Source organism: Ostrea edulis, chromosome 2 (genome assembly GCF_947568905.1).
Source record: "Ostrea edulis chromosome 2, xbOstEdul1.1, whole genome shotgun sequence".
NCBI lineage: Eukaryota > Metazoa > Mollusca > Bivalvia > Ostreida > Ostreidae > Ostrea > Ostrea edulis.
This window is the reverse complement of record NC_079165.1, coordinates 30,380,036-30,398,095: the sequence shown is the minus strand read 5'-3', so window position 1 is coordinate 30,398,095 and position 18,060 is coordinate 30,380,036. Positions and strand designations below refer to the sequence as shown.

At 33.1% G+C, this 18,060-nt stretch overlaps 3 protein-coding genes across 10 annotated transcripts in view; 2 read left to right on the top strand and 1 right to left on the bottom strand.

Moving 5' to 3' along the window:
• Positions 1 to 2,818, top strand: part of LOC125681501 (NMDA receptor synaptonuclear signaling and neuronal migration factor-like) — a 29,249-nt gene extending 26,431 nt beyond the window's left edge. The window contains exon 10 of the mRNA XM_048921642.2: positions 2,224 to 2,818. Coding sequence (XP_048777599.1) covers positions 2,224 to 2,420 — 197 coding nt within the window. The 3' untranslated portion in view covers positions 2,421 to 2,818. The remainder of the gene's footprint in view (positions 1 to 2,223) is intronic.
• Positions 2,819 to 3,363: 545 nt separating this feature from the next.
• On the bottom strand, positions 3,364 to 17,022 carry LOC125681616 (26S proteasome non-ATPase regulatory subunit 5-like). Its single transcript, XM_048921775.2, has 8 exons — positions 16,828 to 17,022; positions 8,570 to 8,714; positions 7,394 to 7,523; positions 7,173 to 7,276; positions 6,723 to 6,975; positions 5,751 to 5,939; positions 5,483 to 5,592; positions 3,364 to 3,906 (listed from the first exon to the last, which is right to left on the bottom strand). Exons 1-8 carry the CDS (start codon positions 17,001 to 17,003, stop codon positions 3,511 to 3,513), a joined length of 1,503 nt encoding a protein of 500 aa, XP_048777732.2. The 5' UTR covers positions 17,004 to 17,022; the 3' UTR covers positions 3,364 to 3,510.
• A 184-nt stretch (positions 17,023 to 17,206) lies between these two features.
• LOC125679736 (coiled-coil domain-containing protein 180-like) overlaps positions 17,207 to 18,060 on the top strand; it is a 32,787-nt gene continuing 31,933 nt past the window's right edge. For 5 of the 8 annotated variants that reach the window (XM_056153724.1, XM_056153720.1, XM_056153723.1 and 2 more), the window contains exon 1: positions 17,229 to 17,479. In XM_056153724.1, the coding sequence (XP_056009699.1) occupies positions 17,411 to 17,479 (69 nt within the window). In that variant the 5' untranslated portion in view covers positions 17,229 to 17,410. Of the gene's footprint in view, positions 17,480 to 18,060 lie in introns of all 8 variants that reach the window. The other 3 variants (XM_056153725.1, XM_056153721.1, XM_056153718.1) reach the window with 1 other exon arrangement.

Genomic DNA, 18,060 nt, shown 5'->3' with positions numbered 1-18,060 from the left:
TACTGTAATTCCATTGTGGATATGTTGAATTGAACTATCTCTAATTATGTAGTTGCTCTCTCCAAAGAATTATTGCACGCATCAATTGAATTAATGATATTAATTCAATTGAAGAGATCAATAATCAACTATTGTGCGCATTAATTGAATTGATGTGCGCTGCATTTCAATGGAGGAGAGTAATAATTCAATTATTGCGAGTATTAATCGAATTGATGCGTCTATTAATTGAATTATTTCTCTTTTTAATTCAATTGTAGCGCGCATAAATTTAATTGTTAATATCGATTCATTTGAAGAAAGCAACAATTCAATAATAGCGCTCATCAGTTCGACAGAATCACCCATTCAATTGAATTGAAAATATCATTAATCATTTGAAGATATATTTAAATGAATTGTTGCATGGATCAAATGAATTGATGATATCTTCAAATGATTAAAAATATCTTCAATTATTTGAACTTATAATATTTATTAACTTGGCGTGTCCATATACCTTACTTCTTGAAGAGAACATCCGTAATAGTCTACGGCCGTGTTGCTGCGATTGTCGTTCTGGATAAAGAAGTTTTGAGATACAAGGCAAATTTACCTGAAACACAGCTGTTACGGAATAGACACATGACCAACTTTTGTCAGAAAAATCGCAATTGTACCCTCAGTTCATGTGCACGAAATCTATTAAAGGTGTACTAATGTCTTAGCAAAAATGGCCGGATTGATGGTTCTTTTTTTTGTTTTTTTTTTTCTTCATTATTTTAATATGAAATTCCTAAGAAATAAGAGACTTTTAAATTTTCTATGATTAAAATTTCCCCTCTCTATACGCATTTTCTCACTGTTTTCGACTTAATTATCTCCCTCATGCATAGCTCTTATCCTTAGACGAATTTGACTCCACTTTTTGGCACTCTGTTTTCCCCTAAAATAGCTCTTACAAGTTTATTGTTATTTCGGATTTAAAAAATTTCGGTTGAGCATCACTGAAGAGACATTATTTTTTGAAATGCGCATCTAGTGCATCAAAATTGGTACCGTATAAGTTTTACATTGAGAAATCATGGGAATAAATTACAATCTATAATTGCATTCATTTTCCTTATTAAAACATAAATTTAGTTTTCATTTTCATTGATTTTGGGGGGGGGGGGGGGGGGGTTGTAGAAAGTGTCGTTAAGTGAAACTAGAACTGCCCTAAAGGAACTAATGCTTGCTGTGGGCTAATCCAAACTGGGACAGATAAAAATACAACATATTTGAAGTTACAAACTTCTACAGAATTTCGGAACAAACTATGATTTTAATTTGTTATCTTGATCAGTTGTAAATGAAGGTTAATATTACGAAATGACAGTTGCAAATGATCTTGATGGAGCATCACGACACAAAAAGGACCTTTGTTCAGGTCAAGAAATACACCATCTGTTTTAAGCATTCCTCTGCTACAGAGATGTAGCCTGGGCGATTTTTTTTTTCCACTGGTGACCTTGACTTTAGTCAGCCTTGATTCAAGATAGCGATACCCCATCTGGTCATGAGAAACCTTTTTGTCAAGTACAAGGTTCTAATGTCTCTTTCATTGCAAAGTTTATTGCCAGGACAAAAATGTTGAATGGTTTTTAGTGAACAGATGGTCTTGAATCAGGGTCAAGACACACTATTTGGTTATAAGCAATATTTTGGCTACTGTTGATTCCTAATAGAGGAATTTATTATTGCATAATTTAGTAAGAAGCACAACTCGTGAAATAAAGACTCTTCCTCAACAGTCATCTTATTAATTCATGTCCTTACAATTTAATGTCCAAGTGTCATTTTGTAATATTAAGTACATATACTTGCATAATATAGTACAGTGTAGAGGAAATCTACAGTAAGTGTAGGATTTTCAATGTCTCTCAATTGCAAAGTTAAGATTTAAATGGTTTCTATCAGTGACCTTGACCTTGGGTCAGTCATTACATTAGCGGCTTAGCCATAAGCAACCTTTGTGTCAAGTATAAGCTTCTGATGCTCTTCAGTACAAAGTTATGGCCCAGACAAAAAGATGGGACTGGCCGACATATAGACAGATGGTGACATCCACATGGTGCTTCCTATATACCCCTCCCCCAACTTTCTCTGTAGTAGGTACATGTATAATCAAATATTTTGTACACTTGTATTTAAAGTACGTTTTTTAAATAGATTTTATACTGTATATTCCCATGTTTTTGGTAGGTCAAAAGGTGATTTCTCGGTACTTCAACATCAGATTATTTAACTACTGGAAAGCTCATTTAGATGGCAGTGATGATGAAATTGACTTTGACAAAGTGGAAAAGGAAGACCTGCAAGTCGAGGCCCCTTCAGAAGATGACCCCGAAGCAGGTGTCAGAACATGGTCATCCCTGGCAAAACAATTTGACAGGGACTAAGTTTATTTGTGTTCTTACTTTCTGGGAAATACAGAGAGCAGATGTGAACTATGAAATCTATTTTTTTGAAGACAATGGTGGTGATTAAGTTGGCCTTCTACATGAACATGAGAGTGCACTTTATGTCCACACATTAACAAAATCTGAATGCAACATTATCTGTGCACTATCAATGCGTTATCTGTGCACAATACGACAGAACTGATGATGGATCCAGGAAACCAATGTGCTTCAATATTCAGTACTGTGAAATGCTTTTAAATCGGTAGTTTGAAATGTTTTGGACTAGGACATTAGTGTGGGATTGCAAATGTTAATAATTTGTGAATAATTACATTGTGTATATATCTAGACTATATACAGGTCTAGTTTTAAAGTTAATAAATCTTAAACACGTATTGGCATTGATTTGTGCGTTCATATAACATGAACCTTTGTACCATTAAAAGTAAGATAAAATATTTCAATATTTTTCATCCTGGATCCTTTTTCCTTGGCATTTTAATTAATGAACTTTGGTAATAACTTTCAAAATATCATTAATTTGCTATATTCATATTCCATTATAGTATTTTCAAATGAAAATCTTTAAAACATGGAATGTGTTATAGGACAATGATATCAGCAGAACATCACAATGACAAAATATTAATATGGATATTCCATGGCTGTACATATCCAAAATGGACGATACAAGCTCAACTTAATTGTTTTAAACTATGGATATACTGAAAACAATTAGCTGGTGTCTTGAATTTCAATTTAACCAGAGTAGATTGTACATTTATTCATGAAAACTATAGTTTTCTTGAATAAAAATAATTAGCAGTATCTGGTTTTTATTGCATCTTTCAGTTATTTTATTCCAATACACAAACATGATCTGATACTTGAATTCTTTATGAGTTATAATTTCACAGTACAAAAACAAGTCAAAAAATTGTTTTCATTAGCCTTGCAATTTTTTTATTGTTAATGAGTTGATGCATGTAGATTTTTCATAAAAATTACTGGCGAAAAATCAAAGTTTGTGTAAATTTAATTCAAGGTTTAAATATGCATTGATTACTACAAGAAAGAAAAAAACCAATTACTCCCCCTCAAAGGCCACTTCTGATTGTGTCTGCACAAAGAAAGGTCCTTGAAGGGCCATTGCTTTGACCTGAACAATATACGGCTGTCCAAACACACCAACTGCAGTCGGTGCCTCCGCTATGGTTTTTATTATGGAAAACTTGGATTCTTTTGTCTCTTTAGTTTTTTCTGTACTTCTATCTAACAAGAACTCGGTGAACCCTGGGTACTTGTTCATGAGAGTCTGTCCCCAAGGCTGCAGTGCAAGAGATTCTAAAATACGGTGACCAGCACAACGGAGGTCTGGAAAAGGTAGTCTCACAACTGACATCAAGGTCTCAAATGGATTGTTGGTCAGTAAACTAAACCACTTCTCTGTAAGCTTTAGTAATTCATCTGTTTGTTCTGCAATCTATAAAAAATAAACAAGAGGCCCATGGGCCACATCGCTCACCTGAGTCACCTTGGCCCATATTTAAAAATGTTCCATATATATTCTGACACATGTAAAACTTTAATCCCTATTGTGGCCCCAACCTACCCCCAGATGCCATGATTTTTACAAACTTGAGTCTGTGCTATGCCAGGAAGCTTTCATGTAAATGTAAACTTCTTTGGCCTAATGGTTCTTAAGAGGTTATTTAAAGATTTTCTCTATATATTTGTATGTAAAACTCTGATCCCCTATTGTGGCCCCATCCTACCCCCAGGAGCCATGATTTTAACAAACTTGAATTTGCACCATGTCAGGAAGCTTTTATGTAAATTTGTACTTTCCTGGCCCAGTGGTTCTTGAGAAGATTTAGAAAGATTTTCTCTATATAGTTGTATGAAAAATTTTGATCCCCTATTGTGGCCCCATCCTACCCCCAGGGTCATGATTTTGACAAACTTGAATCTGCACTAAGTCACGAAGCTTTTATGTAAATTTGTACTTTCCTGGCCCTGTAGTTCTTGAGAAGATTTTTAAATGACCCCACTCTATTTTTTGCATTTTTTGTGATTATCTCCCCTTTGAAGGGGGCATGGTCCTTCATTTGAACAAACTTGAAAGCCCTTTACCCAAGGATGTTTTTTGCCAGCTTTGGTTGATATTGACCCAGTGGTTCTGGAGAAGAAGTCGGAAATGTAAAAAGTTTACAGACGACGGACAACAGAAGATCAGACAAGTGCACTTGAGCTTTCAGCTCTGGTGAGCTAAAAATAGCCAGTAGAGTTTTTGCAATGTTCTACATACCGGGATGTTTTCAAATTCACTCAAAATTTTTCTCATAATCATATTTGATCATCGTGATATAAATCTAATACTTCTTTAAACTGCTAATGACATGTTCATTAAATACAGTAGCTTTCAACAATTACATTTACAAAATAAGGGCTGAAAGAATTCACAGAAATATCTATACTGTTCCATATAAATGCTCCATTCAATGTTTGATTCATTGCCTTAATCTTCAGTTCGATTTGTTGTTTAAAATTGGGTTTGGTAAAATACATCCGACTTGACCTGTACTTATTATTCTTGCATGCATGAGGGACAAAATGGCATCCGATAACAGTCAAACTGTTGTTAGCCTCAAGTCTGACCAAAACAATAGTGAACTTATAATAATCAGTTTAAACTACAGACCCAACAGGCATCTTACCATTCAGCAGTTTGGAAACAGTTTACTTTTGAAAAGGTGACTGAATCTTCATAAATTAAATTTTTCTTCACAGTTATCATTGGTTTCTTCTATAAAATGTATCATTGAAAATATTGAATTGTGGCCTAAAGATTGCAATATTTATTGTATCATGAAAGGGGCGTATCATTTCAGCCCTATGCAAAATAGAGTAGTGAAATGGAATAGTTTTATGAATGTCTACATTAATGCCCACTTGCCACCACCACAAACACACATCATTATGTGACTTCATTCCTTCCGTTTTTCTAGCCAGAACACTACATATTCATATACTTGATCATTACTACAGTGACTGCGAACCTGAAGTCTGGTGATTCTGGAAGTTGTTTCCAGTGCCATAATGCGTAGTTCTGAGGGAGCATCTCTGACCATGGATCCAATGGATTTTACACCATGTATCATCACATTTCCTGAAATGAAGACAATTCTTATAAGCTCTGATAAATGTAAGCTATTGGTTAATGATATTTAAATCTACCTAAAATTTGAAAGAGATGTATGTATACTATTCATCAAAACTATGTTCAAATACAGCATTCAACTGCAACAGTCCTAATGTCCTACAAACCTAGTTTATCCAGAGCCATCTTTCCTTCCACTGATTCACCGATGAAACCGACAGTCTGGACAGAGAGGCTTCGTTGTGTTTGATCCCCTGAAGTTAAACCCTCAAACACAGAGTTTACAAAGGTCTTGTTACTGCTGCAAACTTCCTTTGGATGAAACCTGGCAACTCCACCAAAGAACTTTGTTAAACCTTGCAATAAAAGTTTAAGCACATTCATCATACACAAGTTTTCAAAAAATAAGTTTGCTTGTCTGTTTGGCCTTTTTTGGAGTGTAAATAGCAGAATTATTTTTAGGGCCCCACCTTATGGCAGGTGCCCTATGTGAATCACTGTGTATGTCCGTCTGTCAGTACTTTCTATGGGACACAATAACTCAAGTTTCGTTGGGAGTATTTTCATAAATTTTATACATAATACTGGGATTAGGAGGAGAAAGACCCCTTTCAATTTTTTTTCTATATATAGATTTTTTGGCTTTGTCTATACAGAGTTATGGGACTTAGAATATTATAATATTAACAATTAGATAATAACACTTTCTATGGAATGCAATAACTTGAGATTAGTTGAGAAGATTTTCATAGAATTTAAAGGTAATGCTCTGATTCCTATAGTAATCACTGTTTGTCTGTTCTGTTCATCCATCAGCTCTTTCTATGGGACACGAAAACTCAAGTTTCCTTGGGTATATTTTCACAATTTTATACATAATTCTTGGATTTATAGTAGGCAGAGGGAGATCCGTTTCGATTTTCAGATATAATTATATTCAGTGCCCTTTTTGACTTGTCAGTTTTCTATTTCAGTCACTATTTGTCGTGTGACTGCTATCATTTTTGTTGGTGATTTTATATAGCATATAAAAATTTCATTTTGCTCCATTTTGAATTTATATTTCAGCAATTGTTGATAAAACAATTCCCTTTCCTTCATATTTCTAAAAAGTTGTTTAATTTTCATATTTTTCAAACCTGGTAATAGCAAATTGCCATATGGATTGGACTCCAGATCTTCCATCATGCTCTCTAATTTTCCCACAATGCCTTGCTGGTCTAGATAAATCAGACCATGGTCCACCATTGTTAGGTCAGACAACATCTCTATGGCATTCAGTTGAATCAAGATATCCTCCCTATAGACCTCATTTAATACCTGTTGGAGAAGACCACTGTTATGTGTGTTCTCTAGTGCTGCCAATGACAGTTTGCAAATTTGGATCAACATCTGAAAAGCATTTTATTTGGTCATAATCAGGGTTAATAAGTAAAAAGATGGCTCCTCTTCAATACAAAGCAAATATAATGTATTTAAAATTACTGATTTCACACACAAATGCATGACAGCAAACACATGCATACAAAGAAGAAACAGAGCTTGGTTTGCTTTTTAACTATCAAGTGAAAACAATTGCCAATCTTCACCTCATATACTCTGAATCTGATGATGTCACTGATGTTGAGCACTTGTTCTATACAATGGATCATCTGGTTGCTGAACAAAGCTGCCAATCCCTGTGAAGTCATACCTGCATTAGAAAACAACTGATGGATAAATGCACATTAGAAAACATACCAGAAGACTTAAAATTTTTGTGTCACTAAAAATGCATAAATGACTAAAGAGCCCACTGATGTATCTGTACCTAGATTGACCAGAATTTTGGTAGCCAGGTTAGCCACCTGGATGTCATCCGAGAGCAAACCAACAGTTTTCTGGAGAACTTCTTTGTGAGGCAATAATTCGTCCACCACCTCCTCAGATGCACTAATCATCTACAAATTAATCAAACAATTAAGATAAACTGTTTTTCCAGTTTTTTCATAGTAATTCAGAAGTACTACACAGATAGCATGACACATAACTACTTATGCACAACTATACATATTTAAAAAAAATTCCAAATCAAACCTGTCAAAGGACGGTTGACATTTCAGATTTTGACCTGGACACCAACGTTAACTTCATGAATATTTTTTTGTAAACTTTTCACTAAGTCATACATGTATTGCTCAAGATTTAAATCTTATGATTAACACACATATTACAATTGTAAGTGTTTGGATGACATGATGACACATCACTATTAAACAGTTATATTTAAATATAAAATATTCAAGTAATATCTGGTATCAATGGAAAGGTCTTCTTGCAAGAAATGCACATTTTAAATATAAAAGCAGTCCCTCTTACGATTTGAAAGATGTGGCTTATATTCAGATTTTTAAAAGTAGGTTAAAGGTGTTAAGGTGACCAGATCAAAGATTTTGGTGTCAATGGAAAGGTCTTGCCACAAAGAATACACATACCATATCAAAGCTTCAAATATGAAAGCTTTACCTCTTAAGTGTAAAAGATATGACTAAGGTTGAAGTTTTATACCACAGACAGAAAGACATACAGGGCAAAAACTATATGCCCAGAATCTCCGATTCAGGGGGCATGAAAATAAAATTATAAACTAATTTCCATAAAGAAACATCATTCTAGATTGCAAATGCAAATATTGATCTCTCACTAGATGAAATAATGCACTATATTTTACACAAACTAAGCATAGTGTACTTTTGGTGGATACCAAGCTAAAACTTTCCAGTAGGACACAAATTTGCCATCAACTTAAATCATCCCTGTTGTCTCAAAACCTTTTTCTCTTTTAAACTGAATGCATTTTAAAAAGTAACTTGCATATGAAAGTAAAATATGTTGATAGAATTTAGGGGAATTTGGGTCCATTTTTCTATTTGAAATGTGACAAAATCTTGGCTTTACACCTCAATACATCACAAAGAATTCTAAGAAATATATGTCAGTGACTTACCTGTCTCAAACACAGACATCTGACCATTGTCTGTGGATGATTGAGACCTTTCAGTATATCTTCTCTATAACTTTGAAATACAACAGATGGTCCTGATGCATCAAGCAACTTTTCAAGCACTTGGCAACAAAGTTCCAGTACTTCTCTGAAATTGAAGCCAAACAAATTTTTTGTGAAATAAAAGACTACTTTGAAAATCCTTCCATGAAGCTAAAATATGTGACTGGTGTTAATTGTTTCCATGGTTAAATTGGATTGGTCGTTACTAAAACACAGGATGGTGGAATAGAAGAACATGCTAATTACAGATGTTATTTCAGAGTGGCAGAACAGAAAAACAAGAGGTCCATGGGCCACATCGCTCACCTGAGTCACCTTGGCCCACATTCAAAGATTTTCCCTATATATTCGCATGTAAAACTTTGATCCCTATTGTGGCTCCAAACTACTCCCGGGGGCCATGATTTTAACAAACTTGAATCTGCACTATGTTAGGAAGCTTTCATGTAAATGTAAACTTTTCTGGCCTGTGATTCTTGAGATTTTTAATGATTTTCCCTATAATTGTATGTAAAACTTTGATCCCCTATTCTGGTCCCATCCTACCCCCAAGGGTCATGATTTTAACAAACTAGAGTCTGCACTATGTCAGGAGGCTTTCATGTAAATTTGTACTTTCCTGACCCTGTGTTTCTTGAGAAGATTTTCAAAGATTTTCCCTATATATTTGCATGTAAAACTTTGATCCCCTATTGTGACCCCAACCTCCCCCTGGAGCCATGATTTTGACAAATTTGAATGTGCACTATGTCAGGAAGCTTTCATGTAAATCTCAGCTTTTCTGGCCCAGTGGCTCTTGAGAGGAAGATTTTTAAAGATTTTCCCTATTTATTCCCATGTAAAACTTTGATGCCCTAGTGTGGCTCCAACCTACCCCTGTGATTCTTGAGATTTTTAATGATTTTCCCTATATTTGTATGTAAAACTTTGATCCCCTATTCTGGTCCCATCCTACCCCCAAGGGTCATGATTTGAACAAACTTGAATCTGCACTATGTCAGGAAACTTTTTTGTAAATGTAAACTTTTCTGGACCAGTGATTCTTCAGAAGAAGAATAAAAAAAAAAGAAAAAGATTTTTAATGAATTTCCTTATATATTTGCATGTAATACTTTGATCCCCTATTGTGACCCCATTCTACCCACAGGGGCCATGATTTGAACAAACATGAATCTCTACTATATCAGGAAGCTTACATGTAAATCTCAGCTTTTCTGGCCCAGTGGTTCTTGAGAAAAAGATTTTCCCTATTTATTCCCATGTAAAACTTTGATCCCCTATTGTGGCCCTGTTCTACCCACAGGGGCCATGATTTGAACAAAATTGAATCTGCACTATGTCAGGAAGCTTCCATGTAAATGTCAGCTCCTCTAGCCCAGTGCTTCTTCAGAAGAGGATTGTTAAATGACCCCACCCTATTTTTGCATTTTTGTGATTATCTCCCCTTTGAAGGGGGCATGACCCTTCATTTGAACAAACTTAAAAGCCCTTCACCCAAGGATTCTTTGTGCCAAGTTTGGTTGAAATTGACCCAGTGGTTCTGAAGAAGGTGAAAAGTTTTCGTCGACGTCAACAACAGACAATGGACAAAATTTGATCAGAAAAGCTCACTTGAGCAATATTTATTCAATGGTTTCCAATTCACATACCAAATACATTAAACTGTTGACCTAGTATTAAAAATTGTCTGTTTTTTGGTAAAGGCATTTAGCCCCATATATATCCCAAGTCACCTTATTCCCAATGATTGTTTTATATTATTGATTTGGAAAATATTGATTCGATAAAAACATATGTTTCTGGAAAAACCCATGTATAATGTCACAATTTACATTCCTACTTTGGATTTCCTAGTTTTTTTTAATGTAAAAAACTGCATTAATTGAGTTTAGACAATATAACTGCATTGAATACAAACATGGAACTTTCAAAATTCTGTACTTTCTTTTTATTGTAATAAATTTGTATATTTGTACGTTTGATTCTAGACATTTACAGTCCGCATTTATTACTTTGAAAGTACTGTAATCTTACCCTTTTGTTATCTAAATTCTATTGTCTAAAACAGTATAAATTCGACTGTCTTCAGTCATTCAGGATCTCTCGCTTGTTGGTCTGCAGACCAAACTTGTCTCTTCTCCCCCCTTTCGGCCATTTCATGGTAAATTACTAATTTCTTTTTAAAAATATTTATTCTTCAGAATCAAACATCTAGGCCTATCTTGTAAACTACAGTTATTTTCTATTAAATAATGAAATATAAAACTTCGTTATTCTTGTTGTGATTTTGACTTTTCATTGACAAACTGAGAGCAAATTAACACAAACCTGGGTTGAAATACAGTGGGACTCTGTCCCATATACACTACATTATTATAGATAAGATAAGTTTATTCCCATTTTGGGCCCAGAGGGCATAACAGCAAGACAGCTTATAAAGAAGGAAATTTCAAGAAGAGTTTACAGCATTAACTACAGGTTACATGAACTGCAAACTACATGTGGATGTAGCATGTGGGGGAAACGAGTATATACATACAGAATTTCAAATCAGGTGTATACATAAGTAAATGGACAACATCAGTATCATACCAACATATGAATAATACACTAAAATGATTTTTGCAGTTTTAAAGCATCACTTCTTTTTCTGAAAGTTGTAACTAATTAATGTTCACTCAATTTGACAATTACTAGTTTGTCTTCATTAATCATCAACCAAGTAAATTTGTCCTTATTTGTTAAATAGACAAAATTTTTGTTGAGCTTGTATCTATCATGAAAAAGCATATTTCTCTCTCCAACATAGAATGGACAATCAATAAGGAAATGAAATTCATCTTCTATACAATTTAGGTTACATAATTGATATTATATATCCCTTGTTCAATTTCAGTTTTGTTGAAAGGTAACAAAAGAAAAAATGGTGTCTCCCCTTTCATGCTGTATTATTCATTGTGACCCTGTTTGTGACAGGTAATTTGCCATTGTCTTCCTTTATGATGAGTAAATTGTTGCAAAATGCAATCATCCTTATACATCAGAATTTTTATTCAAACTATGGTAAAGGATCAATTCAGGGTAACAAAAGAAAAAACCTGGTTTTTGGTCTTCATTAAAAGTTCACCTAAAATCGTTCTAGATTGTCACCTAAGGCTGGGTAAATGTAATTGATTGGTTTTCAACGCCTTTCATATGTGAACATAGATGTCAATTTTTAACAGACCTCTTACAACAATGAACTAGCATGATGCATGTATTGTTTACGAATTTTGAGCTCTATCTTTATAATGGTACATATCCAGTCTTAATTAATAATAATAATATTCATTTATATAGCACCCTATATGACTATAAATAAGCACTCTAAAGCGCTGCACACAATAAAAATGATACAGCATGTTATAAACGTAGTAAAAGGAAATTATAATAGCACTAAGACAGATAATATCAAAACAATGCTAGAAAAACATCAATAATGTGAAGTAAAATTGCTAAAATTTAAAACATGATATGCATGAAAAAAGTTCCACGACGTACAATCAAATGATATAAAATACAATAGTTGAAATAAATATACAATTATACACTTGAAAAAGTCATGTTAAAATGATGGTAAAGAAACCATAAAGATTTAACCACCTAAAATACTAATAATATGCAAGTCTAAAAAGATGTGTTTTTAAATGTTTTTTAAAAGTGTTTAAATTCTGACAACGATGGAGGGTGTCGGGTAGAGAGTTCCAGAGTGTAGCTGCTGCCACATCCAAGCACCTGTTTCCATATGTGGAGGTTCGACATCTAGGTCTAACTAATGTCAGTGAATTTTCAGATCTTAGGGAACGATTCGGTTGGTAAACAGTTAATTACAATTAATAACTTTAGGGCTATATATAACTCCCTACTTGATGCAGTATAATTGGAACTTTTAGCGAGTCACAAACCTAACGATTTTCTCATCAAAATGGGACTCTGGTATATATTGTTATATAGTGAGAGCTAATTTTAGCAACTTTATGATTTCAAGAAAGATAACCTACAATACGGAATAAATTGTAAGCAATATTTAATTTTAGCGATCTCAACACCCTCGCTAATAATGCCAATATTAATTTAAATCCTCACTAAAAATTCTACTTACACAGTATACATTCATTTTAAAAGACATTTATTTCTGACAACAAACATGGATGAAATGTAAATTTTTCCCCAGCAATTAAATACACTGATTCTTCAGTAGATGTATATAATAAAGTTCTGCATCTGAAAGTTCTAGAAGTACATGCAGTGGGTATTTATGCAGGACTATGTTTCAGAAGATGTTAAAAAAGAAACAGACTCAGCACAACAAGCAGAATAATTAACAAAAATCACCAAAGTTCACAAAAAACAAGGAGCAATTCTCAATAAACACGGAATATATATGACAAGTCTTTGTTGCTTTATCTATAATTCATATTGTTCTGCTATACAGAGCATGTCAATCAAACTTTGAGTCTATTCTGCTGTTCTATCAGTCATCTGCGTTTTTGTAAGAAGCAAGTAGATCTTCTGAATGAGGGATGAAAGAATGCAATTCTCAATAAACATGGAATATATATGATAAGTGTATTTATATGGTGTCAGGTCGATCCGTCCCACGGTCGATCCATCCCTAGATGGTCAGTCCCCTGCTCGACTGGGCCCATTTTGCTTAGTCGATCCGGCCCCTCCAAATTTTGTTTTTATTAAAGATATAATAAAATTAATGATTAATTACTTAAGAAAAAAAGGGAAGTTTTTGCATATATATTGCAGTTAGTTATCAAAATTAAATAACTGTCGGAGTTAGGTATGTAAATACAATTGTTTGTAAAACCCTTAGGCTTTATAATTTTTGTTTGAAGTGAGATAATCATTATATTTATATAGCTAATAAATAGTCTATAATAAAATCTGCGTAAAATCTAGAAAATATTAGCGTTCAATATCCTGAGAATTTATTGAACGCTAACTTTGTATTGCGTAAATTGTGTGCGCCCGAAACATTCTGAGTATGAGCGTTCAATATTGACCTTACCGTAACGACGTAAACAAGCCAATGCATGCTAAATATTGAACAGTTAAGAAATGCATGCTGATATTGCACACTTTCACCTTAGGTACTAATATTGATGAATTCTCGTCTATTTTGAAGTATTTTGAGTAAAAAGGGATATAATTTAACAACTAAATACTTTAGCTATATAATAAAAGGGTTATTGAACTTATATTGGTGAATATTGGCACTCGTTGGCTGTGTATAAATGCACTCCCAAGCTCGTGCATTTTTACAGCCAACTCGTGCTAATATTCACCAATATAAGTTCAATAACCCTATACAATTGGTTGTGAAAATATGTGCTCATTAATTATTGTACAACATCGTTATTTAAGTTTGTACAGCAATCAATGTAAAAGTGTGTCCATTAATCATTGTGAAAACACCTTAGTGAAAACACTACTTCGAGTTGTTGTGCAATCTTTGATCATTAATTGCGAGCTTACAGTTATGGAGCGCAAAATTAACATAAACTCAAATAAATGAAAATATCTTCAATTATTTGAAGATATCATCAATTCATTTGATGCGCACAACAATTTAATTAAAAGATCTCTTCAAATAATTAATGATATCTTCAATTCTGAATTACTGCTTGCATTAATTGAATTGATGATAGCATTAATTCTTCAGCTGAATTGATGCACACTTTAATTAAATTAATGATCTCTTCAAATGAATTAATGATAATATATCAACAATTGAATTGATGTGCGTTACAATTCAATTGAAGAGAGCAATAATTGATATAATGCATGCATTAAATCAATTGATGAGAGCAATAATTGAATTGATGTGCACATTAATTCATTTGATATGAGTGCAATAATTGATTTAATGTGCACATTAATTCAATTATTGCTCTCTTCAATTGAATTAATGATATCTTTAATTCATTTGAAGAGAGCAATAATTCTTTTAGAGAGAGCAACTATATATTAATTAAAGATATCTTCAATTCAACATATCCACAATTGAATTAATGATCTTTTTAATTGAATTGTTGCTCTCTTTAAAAGAATTGATGCATGCATTGATTCCTTGTACAAAAGCATTGTAAATGATTAAAGATATCTTCAATTGAATTAAAGAGATCATCAAATTATTTATACTGAGCTCTAAATTAATTATTGTGAGCAATATTTCTATGAAATTGATACTCTCATCAAATGAATTGAAGAGAGCAATAATTGAATTAATGCGTGCATTAAATCAATGATTGCTCTCATTAATTCAATTGATGTGCACATTAATTCAATTGATGAGAACAATATTTGAATTGGAGCGCACATTAATTCATTTGATGAGAGCAATAATTGATTTAATGCGCGCATTAATTCAATTAAAGAGAGCAATAATTAAATTGATGATGTCTTCAAATAATTGAAGATATCTTCAATCATTTGAGTTTATGTTAATTTGGCGCTCCATATACAGTAACCTAACTATTAGATTTTTTTGTTTTAAAAACTCCAGAAGTTCAAAGAATTGCTTAGAGCTTAGGAATAGTTTTTGATCTTCCGAAACAAAGGAAATACATGTACATGTATAAGCCAATCTTCAAAATGGCCCATCATTCTGACAATGGAGTTTTCATGCAAGAACTGTCAATGGGAGGTCCGACCCCGGCAGCAAACATTAGAGTGTGAAAGATGCAAAAAATGGCAGCATCCTACATGCAACAAAGGTTTACCATTTTATTCATATTTTGTTGCTTATTGATTTTTTCATCACTAAGTATGTTACCATATGTTAGTCTGCAATCAAGCCATAAATACCAGGATTACTACCTGATGTCAGAGGCACACACAATGAAGAGGAAATACACAGCTGAATTAAACCATTCAGTACTGTAAATAACACTTGGAAAAATAGTTTTAAAATGTGGTAATTATTTTTTCTGGGCTGGATCGACTAGGGGTCATATTAACTAGGGAACGGATAGTCTAGGGACGGATCGGTAATGGGACTAATCGACTAAGGGACGGGTACTACTAAACAGAGTACCCTAGAATACTTTAGAATTCGCTGGTAAAATTTCATAATTTAATGCAATTCAATTGTTTATTTGTATATATACCACTTAAATAAACATGATTATAAAATAATATTGCAAAATTTGTCAAAAGTTTTTGTTTTTAGCAAACAACATTAAATTTATTGAAGATTCATGGCATCACGATCCCAATTATTACTATTTTGTTTGGAGTATAAGAATTGAGCGATGTGACTTATCAGTAATTAATTTTACGTATGATTGATAGTTACTCGGAATTCATTATCTTTGATTTTCTTGTCTCCCCCCCCCCCCCCTTTGGTTGTTTTGGGGGTTTCTAAGCCTTTTTAATTGCTGGCCTTTAAAAAACCCACATCCAGTGTTGATTTAAAACAACAGTGACAATCATCAAAGAACTCATCTTCATAGATGTAATCATTTCATAGATGTAATCATTTCATATTTACATGTATGTAAATCTAAATACCACTGAATGATTTATTTTCATGGAATTCACTGTTCAGTTGACTAAAAAAGACTTAATGCTTAAAAAATAAGATATAGGCATAATCTATCTTGGAAAATTAAATGTAATGCGCTAGTATTTTATGTAAATATGTAGTTATAAATTGATAGGGATCAAACGGTAAACTGTAATTTAAAATATAATTCCTAAAATAATGAAAACAAACACAATATATTCCAGACATATATTTATTAGGCTAAACTAAAGTATGAAATTTTACCAGCATACTAGATAAAAGTACTCCATTTAATAGGACAGCTAATGGGACGGAACGTCTAGAAATCTATTTATATATCGATATAGTTTTTTTCTTTTTCCTATTTATATCTATTTATTGGATAAAATTCAGATACCTGTCCTTTGCCTTTATATGTTACACACTATTGCTAGGCCTATGCCATGTCATAACTATCATTATTATATTTGTTTTACATATGGGCAATAACTTGAATTGATAATTCTTTTTAAAGGGGGTACCTGGCACTTTACACTGACACAAACACAGTTTTTCACAAGAAAATTGTAAATTTGCATTGTACTGTTATTATAGTCAGTGGAAAATGAAAGTTGCTGAATCACAGGTTATGTGCACTTACTTATTGTCTGTGTTTAATAAATCAAATATGACATGGTAAGACAGATTCTGTGTCACGTTCCTTAAAACACTTGGTGATAGAGATGTCAACAGCGTCTTCAAATCTAGCAGAGATTGCTCCCAATCAGTTGAATTCGGCAAGCTCTCCAATAGACTGGTCAAATTGAAAGCAGCCATTTTTTGCGGGTTATGAATCGGATTCAAATATTTACTAAAACGCAAAAAATGATTTGATGGAATTTTCCCTTTTCAAATGCTTTTTGTTGCAAAAAAATATATTTATCTTTTAATTACATTTAATTATCTGGAACTCTTTAAAAGAAAATAAAAATGTCTAATTTCTTTATTTCGTTTTATAAAAACTCAAACTGTAACAAGACGTTGCTCTGGGAGATTGTTTAAATATGGCGTCATATTGACAAGTTCTTGATCGTAAAAACAACCTCCATCTTACTATGACAAACTAAGATATTTTATAGTCTTTTGCTTTATGCAAAGACACGAAACGTGAGAAATAGAGGATTTTCAGGAATTCTTATTCTTTAGTTAATGTCCACACGGGTTAAATTACCCAATACTTAAACATGGCAGAAACAGCATCAATGCGGGTTGTACCTAGTGGCAAGATATACAGACAGATGTTTGATGCCCAGGTAACTAATTAAGATGATCAATAAAATTGATAATGATTATACATGTATGTATATTAACGAAATAACACCATAAAAAAATGCAGTTAACATGGAAAACTTTACATAAGGGGCACAAAATTGTCTCAAACAGGATTGTTTGATAAAGCACAGCAGTTGCATATTAAGTCTTAAATTTAACAGGTATATGGAATATAAAGTACAGAGAAATTCAATATGTATCTATACCCATTTCCGCCCCAGCATGTATTGCTTATTTTTGTATTAAATTCACAGGGAAGTATGTTTTGATTATCATAGCCTGCATACTTCATTCTACTATGCTCAGAGCTGACATGTTCATGTATACATGTGCACAAAAGCTGCATGTATGGATAAATCATTTGGAGAGATGACATGCAAACCTATATGCAGGGTTTTCTCTCTTAAGAATTTTTCCTGTATCAGCGATTTTTTTCTACCCACTGGTACTGGTACCGGTACCCACTCAATTGGGAAAAATAGCATCAAAATCGAACAAATTGGGAATTTTCTACAAATATATCGGCAAATGATTTCAACTAAAAGAAAAGAAAAGAGAACAA

Bases quoted from the DNA above. Each gene is read 5' to 3' on its own strand.
- LOC125681616 (XM_048921775.2), bottom strand. From the start codon at position 17,003: ATGGCTGCTTTCAATTTGACCAGTCTATTGGAGAGCTTGCCGAATTCA. The intron at 5,593-5,750 runs GTTTGTAGGACA...TCTTCATTTCAG, and splicing joins GATGGCTCTGGATAAACTAG to GAAATGTGATGATACATGGT. The intron at 3,907-5,482 runs GTTCGCAGTCAC...TATTTTTTATAG, and splicing joins CCAGAATCACCAGACTTCAG to ATTGCAGAACAAACAGATGA.